At 36.4% G+C, this 15078-nt stretch overlaps 1 protein-coding gene across 1 annotated transcript in view; it reads left to right on the forward strand.

The window, feature by feature from the left end:
• LOC136043083 (muskelin-like) overlaps nucleotides 1-15078 on the forward strand; it is a gene marked incomplete in the record, with an annotated part of 167685 nt that overhangs the window by 111825 nt on the left and 40782 nt on the right. The window contains 2 exon segments of the mRNA XM_065728007.1: nucleotides 4492-4574; nucleotides 7991-8144. Coding sequence (XP_065584079.1) covers nucleotides 4492-4574; nucleotides 7991-8144 — 237 coding nt within the window.

The raw sequence follows: 15078 nt of genomic DNA on the forward strand, positions 1-15078 counted from the left end.
GGTTTAGCTCCTTTAAAAGTTTCTATGATATTGCTATCTACGCTAACGCTGCCTATGCTATTGCTTCTATGCCTTTTGAAAACCTACATGCATATAGTTTTTTTGTTTAATTAAAAGTACGCTAAACGCTCCGTAAAAGTTTCAACTTCTTTAGCGTCACTAGTTACAGCAATCGTAGAAATAGTGTTAATAGTTTACACATAATGCATTCTGGCTAGTTCAACATCAGCCACAACTTACCCTGGAAGGTCTAACTTAATAATGTAAGCCATTCTTGAAATATTGCTGTTGCACCCTTTTGACAATCTACATGACCATAGTTCTTTTAGATTTAGTTCAACATCACCCTAAATGTTTCTTGGCAGCTTCTTCTTAATATCCTTAGCCTGCGTAGTAGAAATAGTAGTAGCAGCAATAGTAGCATTAGCAGCTGCATTTGAACAGCATCTTTGGTTTTCTTCAACATGGCCCTAAATACCCGCTTAAAATTCCAACAGCACCTTAACCATTGCTCAACACCGTTCCTAAAGGATTGCTTATATGTCCATTTGACAGCCTGTATGCATATAGTGTTTTTCGATTAAGTTCAGTACTGTCCCCAAATTTTTCGCCTTAATAAGCTTAACTTTAGTGGTAGCAGCTGTAGTACCAATAGTAGGAATAGTAGCAGTAGAATTAATAGTAGTAGTCTTAGCCTTAGTAGCAGTAGTCGTAGTAGCAATAGCAGTATGAGTAAAAGCGTAAGCATTAGGATGCTAATGTTGTCTTTTGGTTAGTTCAACATCTCCCATAACAAGCCCTTTAAGTTTCAACTTCAAACAATAAACCGTTACTAAGATATTGCTAGTTCGCCTTTTAAGAACCTGCATGTGGACGGAGTGATACGATTTAGTTCACCTTCTTCCTTCAATAGTCCGTAAAAATTTCACCTTCATATCCTTAGGCATTGTTTTAATAGCAGTCATAGTAATAGACTTAGTGCTAGTAGTATTAACGGTAATAGTATTAGTGCTTGGAAAAGAAGTAGTATTTATAAATTGCTTTTTGGTCAGCTGAACAATCCTTCAAGTCCTGAAAGTCTCAACTTAATACAATTAGCCTGTTGCATTAATACAATGTGCATTAATACAATGTGCAAATTTTCATCTTAATGCTCTAGGCCTTACAAGTACCCCTTCCATAAAAACCTTATATGACTCCGGGGCACAACTTACAACCCTTGCCCCCAGGTCTTGGGGTTTTTTCAACCGCCTGATGGTGCTGTTTTGTGACCTTTGGACTATTTTAAATATAACTGCTATATCAAAATTTCTATCGGATGCATTTTGGAAAAGAGGACGTGGTGGAGGGGGCTAGTTGCCCTTGATCACTTTTGTCTCTTAAAAAGGGCAATAGAACTTCTTATTTCCAATGTAATGAGCCCCCTCCGAAGTTTTTACCACCACCCCTTTCATAAAGACTTTATATGTTAGTAATGGTCAATTTGTAAAACTTATAGCCTTTACCTGAGGTCTTTTTTTGGGGGGGGTTTGAGATTCCCAAACACATAATTACTGGACCTTTAAACTGTGTTGAACAAAATGGCTATCTCAGAAATTTGATTAGATGTGCAGGAGGGAATGATAGGCGTGGGGGGGGGGGGGGGCTGGCTGCCCTCAATCACTTTTGACTTGAAAAGGGACAATAGTGCTATCTTATTCCAATCGAATGAGCTCCTTTTGCACGACAAATCCTTCTATACGATGTGCCTTGATAAAAAACAGTAATACATTGTTCTTACATCGCTCTTTACTTAGGCAGTGCTATTGCGCTGCGTTTGATTTGTTTGATTAGGCTTTACAAGTAGTTGCAATAGACTTAGTAGTTCGTGTAGTAGTAGTAATAGTCGTAAAAGTAGCAGCAGTAGTAGTATTAGTGGTAGCGTGCACCTATTGCGTTTTTGCTCACTTTGAGTTGAACATGGTTATTTATTGTAATTTCTGTTCGTTTTGGGTTTTATTCATTTACCGGTGGTGATTTGTGGTAGTTTTACGCTTGGGAGATTATTTGACTCTATTTCTGCTCATTTTTGATTTATAGGAGCTCTTTACTTTTCTTTGAAAAACTTGTTTGTGGAGAAAATCTTTCAAATTAATTACTTTAATAGTCGAATCAAGCTGAGAACGAGCAAAATTTAACATGAGTTAGGCTGACAACCCCCCCATGCCTTCTGAAGATCAGAGCATAATTTCCACTTTACTGAAAAAAAAAAAACAGTGAATGTGGATTGACAGTTTAATGTACATATACTGATATTTACTCCCTAAAGTCTTAATGTTATTTATTAAAGCTAAAAAATTGGAAACATTCAAATTCAATTTTGTTTTCAGTGAAGTTGCTACAATAACAACAACAGTATTAATAGCAATAGTAGCGTGTATGTGTTACCTCCTGGTCACTTATACATCCAACTTATTATACCCCAGACGGCAAGCCGTTCTGACAATATTAATGATGCGCCCTTTACTGCAGTAGCAACAGTACTTAACAGTAGTATTAAGGACAGCAGTAGCATGTACATGTCACCTGCCATGTAGTCAGTTGAACATCTGCCTCATGATGCACCGTAAGTTTTACCTTGATACGTAAGCCCTTCCCAAAAGTATTGCTATGTGCCCTTTTGACCCCCTTTTGACACCCTTTTCATCTTAATATTCTTAACCCTAAAAGTCTTTGCAATCAAAGCACTAGTTGGAGCAGTTTAACAGCAGTTATAGCAGTAATAGCAGTAATATTGGCAGTAAAATTAGCAGTGACAGTAGTGTTAGCAGTACCATGCACATATCATATGTTGGTCAATTGATATTGCCCTTTAGTCATTCTCTGAAAGTTCCAACTTAATACCCGAATCCATTCTTGAGATGCGTCCTTTTGACAATCTGTATACACATAGTACGGTTTGATTTATTTCAAATTCCCCCTCAATGTTATGTTAAATTTTCACCTTCCTGTGTGAAGCCTTAATAATACTAGTACCATAGAAGCAGTAGTAGTCGCTGGAGCAGTAGTAGCAGTAATAGCATAGTAGTAGTAGTAATAGTAGTAGTAGTAACAGTGGTAGCAGCAGTATTATAAATATTGGTAGTAGTAGTAGGTACATTTTGACTTTTGGTCAGTGGAACATCTCCCTCTTGATGCCCTAGATGTTTTGTCGTGATAAGGTAATCCGTTGAAAAAAAAAACTTACGATGCCCCATCCAAATTTTATACGACCACCCATTCCATGAAAATCTTAAATGTCCTTAGGGCATAACTTACAACCCGTGCCCCTGGGCTCTGGGGGGTTGTGTCAACCCTGGATGCATTGTTATACGTTCTTTGAACTATTTTGAACGAAATAGCTGTCTCACGGTATCGATTAGATGTGTTGCAAGAAAAGAGGGCGTTAGGGGGGAGGGGGGCTAGGCTCCTGTCCATTGCGTCACTTCCATCATTTTTGAATTTTAAAAGTGAACTACTAGAACCCACATATTCTAATCAAATGAGCCTCCTGTAAAGTTTTTACGACCACCCCTTCCATAAAAACCTTATATGACTCCGGGGCACAACTTACAACCCTTGCCCCCAGGTCTTGGGGTTTTTTCAACCGCCTGATGGTGCTGTTTTGTGACCTTTGGACTATTTTAAATATAACTGCTATATCAAAATTTCTATCGGATGCATTTTGGAAAAGAGGACGTGGTGGAGGGGGCTAGTTGCCCTTGATCACTTTTGTCTCTTCAAAAAGGGCAATGTAATGAGCCCCCTCCGAAGTTTTTACCACCACCCCTTTCATAAAGACTTTATATGTTAGTAATGGTCAATTTGTAAAACTTATAGCCTTTACCTGAGGTCTTTGGGGGGGGGGTTGAGATTCCCAAACACATAATTACTGGACCTTTAAACTGTGTTGAACAAAATGGTTATCTCAGAAATTTGATTAGATGTGCAGGAGGGAATGATAGGCGTGGGGGGCTGGCTGCCCTTCAATCACTTTTGACTTGAAAAGGGACAATAGTGCTATCTTATTCCAATCGAATGAGCTCCTTTTGCACGACAAATCCTTCTATACGATGTGCCTTGATAAAAAACAGTAATACATTGTTCTTACATCGCTCTTTACTTAGGCAGTGCTATTGCGCTGCGTTTGATTTGTTCATAATGTAAGATAGTTGCCCTTTTTTCCCACCTAAGTTTCTAGATTTTTCCTATCATTGAATCGAGTTTCATTTCTTAATTTACTAAAACAGTAGTTGAACTATAATAAGGGAGATAAATGACAACATGCCTCACAATATTCGTTGGTTCTATAATTCTCAGAAGGGGTTTTTCGAAGGAAAATTCTAAATACCTCCTCTAGATTCGAGCAATTCATAAAGTAAAGTAATATTGGATGTATCTAACAGGATCTTTAATGTAGTTTATACTATTACAGTGTCGCTTTGGTGTTATATTAATTCAACTATTTTACAGGGTTTAAGTAAAGAAAAGGAGAAACGCGATGGTGACGGTGTCAAGAACTCTTTCTGGGTATACGATATAAAGCACAATCGCTGGTAAGCAATAGTATTACTTTAACTGTATCTATTGGGTTTTATCCTCAAAATTATTCTTAAACAAAAAATACTAAATATAGTGTCAAAAGCAATAAATATAAATCTGTCTTCAACTCAACAAGTTCTGAACGAAAAAAAAATAGTTTTTGACACTTTTGTTAAATCAAGACTACTGGGTCCTAGAACAATTTCACTCTAGTCCAACTTATATTAAAATATATCTTTTTAAGTAGGGACTTCTCAGCAAATGTTTATATAAGTGGTAGTTGAGTTTTTTGTTTAGTGGTAGCCTAAACTTAACAAATAAGCCTTACCCTATAGATATACTGCAAGTCAGTATTTAACACTAAAAAAAAAAAAAAAAAAAAAAAAAAAAAAAAAAAAAAAAAAAAAAAAAAAAAACATAAAGTCTACAGAGTAGTGGCTGAAGTATAATTACAAATTTATCAATACAAGACATACATTTCACAAGCGAGGAAAGAAATTTGAAATATCAAATATTAATATTACCCTATGTTGGAATAAGAATGCTTGCTACACTTTTAACTCAGCTTGGAATTCGGCAATTTTTGTGTCAAAAACCTTTAATAGATTTCTTTAACTGCCAGATAAAGGAGAAATGGGCGTATTTCTTAATGCAATAAATTTTTTTTAGGGAATTCAGGGAATCAGGGAAGTGATTATGAAGGCTTCCCTTGGGTTATTCGGGTTAGGGGGTTCGCAGAAGGGGCTTGGGGGGGGAGCGAGATTCAAAAAGTTATAAAACATATACAAAACGTCAGACACTTCCAGAACTAGAATTAGAGTAAGGAAGGCTTTTTATCCCCTCCCAGTAGAAAAAATATGGGATGTCAATGTCCATTAAATAAAAGTTGAAATGACGTCTCTTCTTATTATCTATCTCTTTTTGACAAATAATGTACCAATACGTCTTTTAAACTACCACAGTGAAATAGCCTTGTTCCTGGTCCTTTAAAATTACGGGAAAAATATTTTCTTAAGCCTAGAATGTAGGCAAGATGCAACTTATCGTCTCGTTGTGAATTGAATACCTTTTTCATAATCATTTTTTTTTAACTAGCTTTTTTTCTTTTTTAAGGCTTTCAAACATATCGTAGGCATCATTGCTGTTAAAAATTTTAGTTAATGTAAGTCGTAAGACTCAAAATTTATAGCATACCTGTAGTGATTATGACGGATTTCAATAACTAGCAATATTGGTTTGGCCAGTTCTGATTTAAGGTAGAAATAATTCACTAAAATTGTGTTCCAAGCTGGAAAACTACGCGTTGACAATACAGTATAATGAATATTAACTCATCAAACTACCTACCAAGTCGGCGCTGAAAAGGCGGAAAAAAATGCTAGGGTATAGCTGATTTAATGATCATTTATCAACTCCTACACTTTGTAGAGATTTGAATTCATGTGGGTAGCTAAGATTTGTCTGTCATGTAGTATGATCTAAACTGTTTGATAAGATTATAAAGTGATACTATCAGGTAAGCAAATGTTACAAAATGTACGGGATAAGAAATTTTGCATTTTGTCACGTCATCAGTTGTGATTGAAAGATTTATATTGAGGAAAAGGTATGATCAGTTTGGTTGGACTTCATCTAGTTAAATGAGGGACGCTGAACTTTATATAAATTCAATAATTCCCTTTGTTATAAAATGGCCGAAGCGAGCACTTCTTCTTTAAATTTTTTTAGCGCCTTTTTATTAAAAAAAAAACGTGAAATGCTACAAAAAACCTCTAGATGCTGTGCATAATTGCCTTTATACCTTCTGTGATTTTTGTTTTTTCTGCAAGCGACCGCACAGGGTCAACAAATATGACTTCTTTATTTCAAAACACTGTAATGATTTTTGGCAACGTGTCTTCCTTATCTTTAAAACTTCATCTAACCCTCTTGATCTTTTCATTTTCGCCTAGTTCCTGGTAACCAGCTGTAAGTAAAGAGTGACTTGTGCTAATAATAACTAAAACTCTAAAATAAGGGAGGTTATAATAGTGAATGTATAAAAAAATATATGTTTTTCATGATGATTTTAAATGTACAAAATCGTTAAACTTTAAGGTCGCTCATCGCTCATCAAAAGCTGTTAGCGTAGGAAAATGTGCATGGTTTAGAAAAGGGTGCGGGGGTCTTGTCTTGGTGAAAAAAAAAACACTATTGTGTTCTGCATATCCTAAAAAAACTATGCTGGAGCTTTAAAATTTCCACCTGTGGAAACACGAAACTTGATATCATTTCCTGGAAAAGTCAGGCATAAAAGGATGTATATTTGTTTGTTTCTCCCCAAGGTAATCGTATCAAACATTTTGTGGCAACAAACTGTAAGTAAGGAGGGACTTGGCTCAGTAGTAACCGAGTAGACTCAAAAATTTGAATTTTACTGTCAATAGATACATCATAAGAATCAGCTTATTATTTTGATTCCAAATATATAAATTCATCAAGTTTAGTATCGCCCATCAAAAGTTACGAGCCTGAGAAAATTTGCCTAATTTTTAAACAGTGGTGAAACACCATTTAAAATTAAATGAATCCTAATGGAAATCAAACCGTCAAATTCAGCGTACCAGAGAACCTTACTGTAGAAGTTTCAAGCACCTGTCTGCAAAAATGTGGAATTTTGCTATTTTTGCCAGAAGACGCATCACGGATGCGTGTTTATTTGTTTGTTTGTTTTTTTCTGGGATGATTGTATCGAAATAATGATCCTAGAAGATCGAGAGAGGGGGTTCATTCGAACAGGAGTTAAAAGCTCTAGTGCCCTTTTTAAGTGACCAAGCAGATTAGAGGGCAACTGGGCCCCCTCCCACGCCCCTTTTTTTCCCCACAATTATCTATCAAAATTTTGAGATAGCCATTTGGTTCAGTATATTTAAAGGATCAAATAACTGTGTCTTTAGGTTTAAAATGACCCCCACAGTCTGTGGGGAGAGGCTTGTAAGTTATAAAATTCGCCCGTTGTTTACGTATAGTATTTGGTATTTGGAAGCATACAGACATTTTTTTTGGAGGGGGGCTAGGGGTGGATTTCTATAGGGAGATTCTTCCTTGGGAAGGGAAATTTCTAGGGGGTGAATATTCCAGAGGAAATGTTACAGTGGGGGGATTTAACAGAAATACTATACGAAATTCTTTTAATTGTTTTACATTCTCTTTGCCAAATGTTCCGGGGGAATTACCTAGGGGTTTTTTCCCGCATGTTTTGACTTCCGGGAAGCAATTTCCTCGGAAGGGAACATTTCGGAAGTGATTGGGAACCCGATTAGAGATTAAAGTCTTATTGTAATGCAAGGATACTAAGGAGAAAAGTTTCCACAGGATAGTGAAAGCCAACAACGTCTTTTCTGGAGTTTTATTAGGTAAATATAATAATCAGGGTTTTCTTTCTTACCAGGACATGTATTTACAAAAATGACAGATCTGATAGAGATATTTTTGTTCAAAGCTTGCCAGCAACACCAGGAACAGCCAATCAACAAGGAAAAGGCTTCCAAGAGCAGCCATGTCCGAGATACGCTCACCAGCTAGTCTACGACACCACTCATAGGGTAAGTCACTATCCTCTCAACATTTGTCTCTTAGAACTAAGCTGCGTCATTACAACTTAATTTTCTGCAAATTTCACACCCCGTATACATGCGTCTTCGTGAGTCTATCTGAATAACAAGTATCTCTCCCTGGATCAAAATATATTAAATTATGCCTGCACATGGTACGAGGCTAGTTGGAAGGCCCTTGGGTCGTGTAGTGGTAGACTTCAGAAGGTTTATTATGTGTGGAAATTTTGAAAATCGGGAATAGGGGATTTAATTTTTTTTTTCCTGAAGTTCCAAACCTCGTATATCTCCGTGTACCTCGTGTTTAGTGCTTGGAAATATATGGCTTAGTTTTTTTTTTTTTTAATGAATCGCAAAAAAATAAAATACTGACAGTGTGTTTAAGATCTACTGTATCATTTGTTATATTTTCTGTATAACTTAACTTTTTGTATTCTTTTTCCAAGTCGTCCCCCATCTCCTAATCAAGTTCTGGCTTACGGTTCTTATCTACATGCATGTTTTGTTCTGTTTTTCTTTTCTTTTTTTCTTTTTTTTTTATCTTGAGCCTGTGTAATTACAGTAAAAATATGCATTTTATTGAGATCTTGTTAAAATGAATATTTATTATGCACAAGAAAAAGATAATCGTTTTACATTAAGGGGGTTTAACCCTATTGCTAGGGTGTCTGGGGTAACTCAGAATTTGTACCACCCCCCCCCCCCCACTGCCTTCATTAGAAAGTAACTCTCTAAAAAATCCTGACTCAATGCAATCTCTTCGAACAATAGTCAATTGGCAATAATTTAATTTATTTTTAAAGACATGAGCACAAAAATTGGCACGTGTCATGGCTACCTGAATAATATGTCTGCACTATTGTTTATTGTTATTATCATTTTTATTGTGTAAGTGATAGATGTCCGTTTCGGCGCAAAGAATAAACAAACAGATGAATCACCAAGAAATTTTCCCCAGGAAGCTACAAAATTGTTATAAGCTAATCAGAAAATTTGTTTCTAGTTTTTTGTTTCTCTCTCAGATGGGTTTTCATGTACTTATCTTTTAGCTTTTGTGTAGCTCTATGGGCAATGTCAGTTGTATCGCTAACCAAATTACTTTATCCTGATACCTAATAACCTAACCAAATGCCTCGTAACAGTAGTAAATTTCGTAGAAGTTCAGTAATAACACTATTAAAGTAATGTCAAATAATGTAATTTAGTTGGTAATTGAGTTTGAATTTGATTGAATGGATTGTATTTTTTCTGGATATGGTTTTCGTAAAAAAATTTCAATACAAATTGTCATTATTATCCTTCGACACAGTAATGCATAAAGATGATAAAATTGTATATGTATCAAAAGCGGCCACCCAATTGTGTCTTATGTTTTGTTAATATTGTCACTATCTAATTGATTAAAATCCTGTTCGGCACAAAGAATTTAAAACAAACGAATGAATCAACCTCTTCTCAATCTGCTATCTTTATCTCATTCTCGGAATAACTTCCACATTTTCGTTTCAAGACGTAAATAAATCGCATTGTATTCACTAGGAGCGGCTTTTTTGATTCTGGAATTGATGTATTTTGAGAGTTCGAAACGATATTTTTAACTGTTAATTGACCAATTATAAATCTGTTCTTTTGTTGGATTGCTTAGTCATCTATTATCTGTTAGAAATTCCATGCTAAATCAAGTCGCATCGCGTGACTTGAATGTTTTAGATTACTTTCATTGCCAAATAATATTCATCTTAGTGATGATTGAAACTGGGAACACCCCTTTCTGGGTTGCTTGTCTCTTTTTCAACATACGAAATTTTTACTTAATTAATATCGCTTCTAACTACGGAATACTGAAGTTTCTATGTCAGTGTTATAATATATTTCACTAGACTTTAATTTATCTTTTTTTTCTGTTTTTTGTTCAATGTAAAAAATATTGTCATCTATGATTACAAATGATATTGGTCATATTGAATCAACCATCAAAGTGCTATGCAACGATTATTCCTTATTTACCTCCTACTCATCCCCCTACTGTTTTCACTGAAGTGTTATAGTGCTTTATTGAAAGTATTTATGAGTGTAACAAATGTAGCTAATGAGTAATTGCAATTTATTAATTACTGATTGCTTTTAAAATATTGAACTAAAATTGTTATTTTAAAAATAAGTATACACCTATAAGCTCTCCCGTTTTGAGGTATCATGAAAATACTTCTTATGACATTCCAAGTTTCCCTGTTTTTAAAGCATTTATTCTAAGATCATTGTTGGCAAAAAGTCAAGTGCTTGCGTAAAGAGCAAGAGGTGTTATAAAGAATAATTTTTGTTTATTTTAGGTCTTAATGTTGTTCCTTACTTTCATTTGAGAAAAACTCATTGTTTGATTTAATCTCGGTTCATTTTTAGCACCTAGGGTTAGCCTAAACATAAGGATTGTCAACTCCCCTGTAAACTTCACTGCATATCAAAGCTTAACTTTTACAGAATAATCCTTCAAAAAATTTAGTGATTAACTGCTCCCAAATGTATGTACGTGTAATAAGTTCATATAATATAGGGAGGCTTTCAGTGTATTTTTCTATGTGTAGTGGGGGAGAGGGGCAAGTTTCTCGTTTTTTCAATTATTTTTAATGAAAATACTAAAAGACTTTGTTAAATGAAGAACACACAATAATTTGTCCTAATTATTGGATTAATTGGAATCCTGCATATTGGATGGACCTAAATTAGTCCATTTCTTTTCTTCCTTTTCAATCGAGGGTGAAACAGCGTCAATGCAAGAAGGTGTTCTCTATTCACTTTATACACAACGCTATCACTGAAATTAACTCTTAATGAACGGTTTCTGATCTATTTATCATCTATCATATATATTATGATCGACTGATGTTACGACGATAGAATGTTCACCACCAGTGTGCACGCGCTAGAGTAGCAACGGCGAAAAACACTCCATACCTCGTGTTTCGAATAATGATAAAAATAGTTCCCCTGGATCGATTGATTCTGCAAGAATTACCACCTACCATCAATCCCAAATTACCCCACAAATTTCTTGCTCCAGTAAAGGTGAATTGACGTGCAATGCAAAAAAGGCTAGTGTGTTTCAGCCCCATACCTGTGAAGATTGCCTAAAAAAAGATGCAGAAATTGTCAATCTCAAGAAACGGATTATTAATCTCGAATTTCTTTATGGTAGCTTGTCTGATCTTTACGAGCGCCAGAATAGTGATCTCTTCAAGGGCAAAGAAATCAAATTGTTAAAAGTCGGTTTTCAGCTCGCAATTGTTCAAGCTATAGATACTTTAAATTTCCCTACACCGCCCAGAATTCCTCATTTTCTTCCTTCGTCAGAATTTTCTCAGGGGATTAAAAAGGTTACGCAACCTAATCATACTGACCTCGCTTCAACCGAAGATAATTTATTGTTGAAATCCAGTGTTGACGACACATCTTTGAAAAGTGACAATGCAGTTGAACTGACTTGAAGCGGAAATTCTTACACAATGCAATCAAATATTCAAAAAAAATGAGCTTAATGATTTTACGCGTAATAAACCTAATGTGTGTTTTAACTTCTTAGATAGTAGATGTATTTCTAGTAATTGTAAATATTTACACATTTGTAAATTTTATGTTTTTAGCCGTTGCACAAATAATCTGTGTAAATACCCCCATGTTGATATTTATAAAAAGTTTTCAAGTGGAAGGTGCTTTGGCTGTACAAAAGCTCATATTGAATCGCCCATTAAAGGTCATAGTAGGCTCCACAAAACTGGGCTGCCCAGAAGCCACCTTAATCCTGCTAAATTTACTAAGCATTTTAAGTCGTGTAATTTTGCTCATGTATCATCAGACGCGGGGGGTAGGCTTAAAACCCAACCTTTTTTAGGGCAGCGTCGAAAGCACTCACGACCCCCTCCTCCCCTTGGTCAGGTTCCTGTCGACTTCCATTCTTACCCCCCTGCATTTTCAGATCAACAATTAATAAACCCTTCCCGATTACATACTCCCCCCATACTCCTTGTTATCTTCTCCCCCTCTCCGTATACAGAAGTCCTATTTCCTTCCCCCTTACAGTACGCTGCCCCATACCCTCCTTACTCTGCCGCAAACCAGCAATTTCTTGACGGACATGAATCACTATTCCCACCCAGCCCCCCTTTCCCAGCACCTCACGAAACGCCACCCCCAGCCCATTCGTTTTATCCCTCGTGCCTACCCTGTAAACGTGACTCAGGTCTGAGACTTTTTGCATTCAATAATTGTCATATAATAAGTCCTCGTGCTTCGTTCATATCCTTGCCCGTCCCCCACATCCAAATCTCCAAAGCAAATCCTTCTCTTACCCTTCTTCTCTAAAGCATAATAGAATTAAATTAAAACCCTACCCAGGAAATTCTCAAACCCATCAAGTCTCCCTGTCGCGATTCCCCAATCGGTTTGTTTTTCCTAAACTTTTAGTTACTAATGCTGTAAGTCTTAATTTTGAAAAGCTTACTGAACTCGAGGTGGTTTCAGAATCAAATTTGATAGATATTATAGCTGTTACTGAAGCTCAATCCCATGACCCAGGGTCCCTACGCCTGACAAATTATTCAGAGTTTATTAAACTCCGTCCTTCAGACCACCCACTCGGGAAAAAAGGTGACGAAGTTTTGTTTTTTACTAAGAGTCACCTTTACCCAAAGGTTATTCAAGTCCCTAATTTATCCGAGTATGATGAAATCCTCTGGCTAAGTGTTAGACCAAAAGTACTCCCTCGTCCATTTAGTATTATTGCAATAGCTGTTTTCTATTACTCCCCAAATCAAAATATCGAGTCAAAACGTAATTTTATCCAGCAATTACAGGCAAGTGCTGATTTTGTTATTTCTAAGTATCCCAATGCTGGCCTTTTTTTAGTTGGCGATGCCAACGACCTTAAAATGGATTCTTTTTGTGCTTCACTTAAAGTAAAGCAAATTGTTAAAACACCGACGACTCGGGGTAATACCTCTCTTGATGTTATTTTAACTAATATGTACAATTTTTACAGCCCTCCCTCAACTTTGCCCCCATTAGGTGGGAGTTATCATCTTTCCATTCTTTTGTCCCCCTCCTCAAATTTTAAGCATACTTTCTCAATAGCTTATAGGATTTACCGCCCTCTTCAAAATCCTGGTCTTCTTTCTTTCGGTATGTGGCTGAGTACTGAAGATTGGTCCGACATTTATAGTTTACAAAACCTTGATGAGAAAACAGCCACGTTTCATAAAAAGCTAATTGATAAATATCAAATTTGTTTCCCAGAAAAAAGGCTTAAAAGGTGCTCAAGTGATAAACCCTTTATTAATCAGACAATAAAAACACTAATTAGAACCAAATTGAAGCTGTTTAAAAATAGTAAACTCGATAAAGCCAATATACTAAAAAAATCAATTAAAAGAGAAATTCGTAAATTGGCACGATCGTACTACAAAAATAAGATCGAAGAATTGTTCACTAATAAGCCAATTAACTGGTATTCCGAGGTTAAAAAGCTATGTGGCAGGAGTCTTGACCAGCTTAATTTCAACTTACCAGAGCCCCCTGATGTTACTGCAAATAGTCTAAATAAATTCCTCGCTTCCATTGTCCAGAGCCTTCCAGCATTGCCAACCCAATCATCAACAGGAGCCCCATCCCCCTTTTTCCCGACTGTTTCCCCGTCTGAGATTGAAAGAAGAACTGATAAACTAAGAAAGACAAGTGTTTGTCCTTTGGATATCCCGTTTTCTCTTATTAGAGCCTTTGGTGACTTCCTGTCTAAGCCCTTGTCTGTCCTGTTTAAACGAAATTACTAAGTCTGGGCAAATTCCAACAATTTGGAAACATGGTTTCATTACCCCTTTGAAAAAGAAAAACGGAAAGGCTGGCTCTGAAGGCGTTCGACCTATTACGCTTACTCCTATTTTTTTTTAAATTGTATGAAGGATTCCTTGCAGATTTGCTAATGGGAAAATCCTACCTCTTAATTTCCATTGACCTTCAGAAAGCCTTTGACCTTGTTAACCACAATATTTTCATTGAGAAACTAGAAAGCGAGTTCAATATCGATCCCTTACTGGTAAAATTGGTTGCCTCCTTTTTAATAAATAGATCGCAGGTGGTTAAATACCAGAACCATTACTCAAATCCTCTCCCTATCTACAATGGCATATCCCAAGGAACTTTCCTAGGCCCCCTCATTTTTTCAGTCATGATTAACAGCCTCGCGAAGGAAGTTCCTGACCGTTGGAAATTTGTTGATGACCTAACGATTGTTGAAAGTTGCTTCAGAAATTTAATAAGCGACCCTATGAGTATCCTCAATGAAATTGGAAGTGAGGCTTTGGACCTAGATATGACAGTAAACCCCTCTAAATCCATGATAATGCCGATTTGTTTCCTCAAATCCTCGCCCTGTTTTCTTAATCCTATCCCTCCTGAAATTTATGCGACCTCGGTTAAATTACTTGGAATCACAATTTCTTCAAATTTAAAGTGGAATATCCACGTTAAAGATATCATCCATAAAGCTAATGCGTCTATCGCCCTCCTTAAGCTCCTAAATAAATATAGCATCTCGCCTTCTCACTCCTTAAGGTTGTACACGTCTTTTGTCCGCCCGCATCTTGAATATGCTTGTCCAGTTTGGCACCCTGACATCTCCCGTGAAGAATCAGACAAAATTGAGTCAATCCAAAAAAGAGCCTTGCGAATAATTTTCAAAGAAGGATAATTTCCTAAAAAAAAGCTAGTTTGGAAACCCTTAAGCGAAGGAGTTCGTCGTTGTGCCTCCGTTTTTCAAAAAATGCAATAACGAACCCTCGGACGGCAAGTATTTTCCCCAAACGTCACTCACCATTCAGATTACGACAGCCTCGAGCTGTTTCTGAGCCTATCCCAGTTTTGTCCCCCATTCGCTGCT

Source organism: Artemia franciscana, unplaced genomic scaffold (assembly GCF_032884065.1).
Source record: "Artemia franciscana unplaced genomic scaffold, ASM3288406v1 Scaffold_289, whole genome shotgun sequence".
Lineage (NCBI taxonomy): Eukaryota > Metazoa > Arthropoda > Branchiopoda > Anostraca > Artemiidae > Artemia > Artemia franciscana.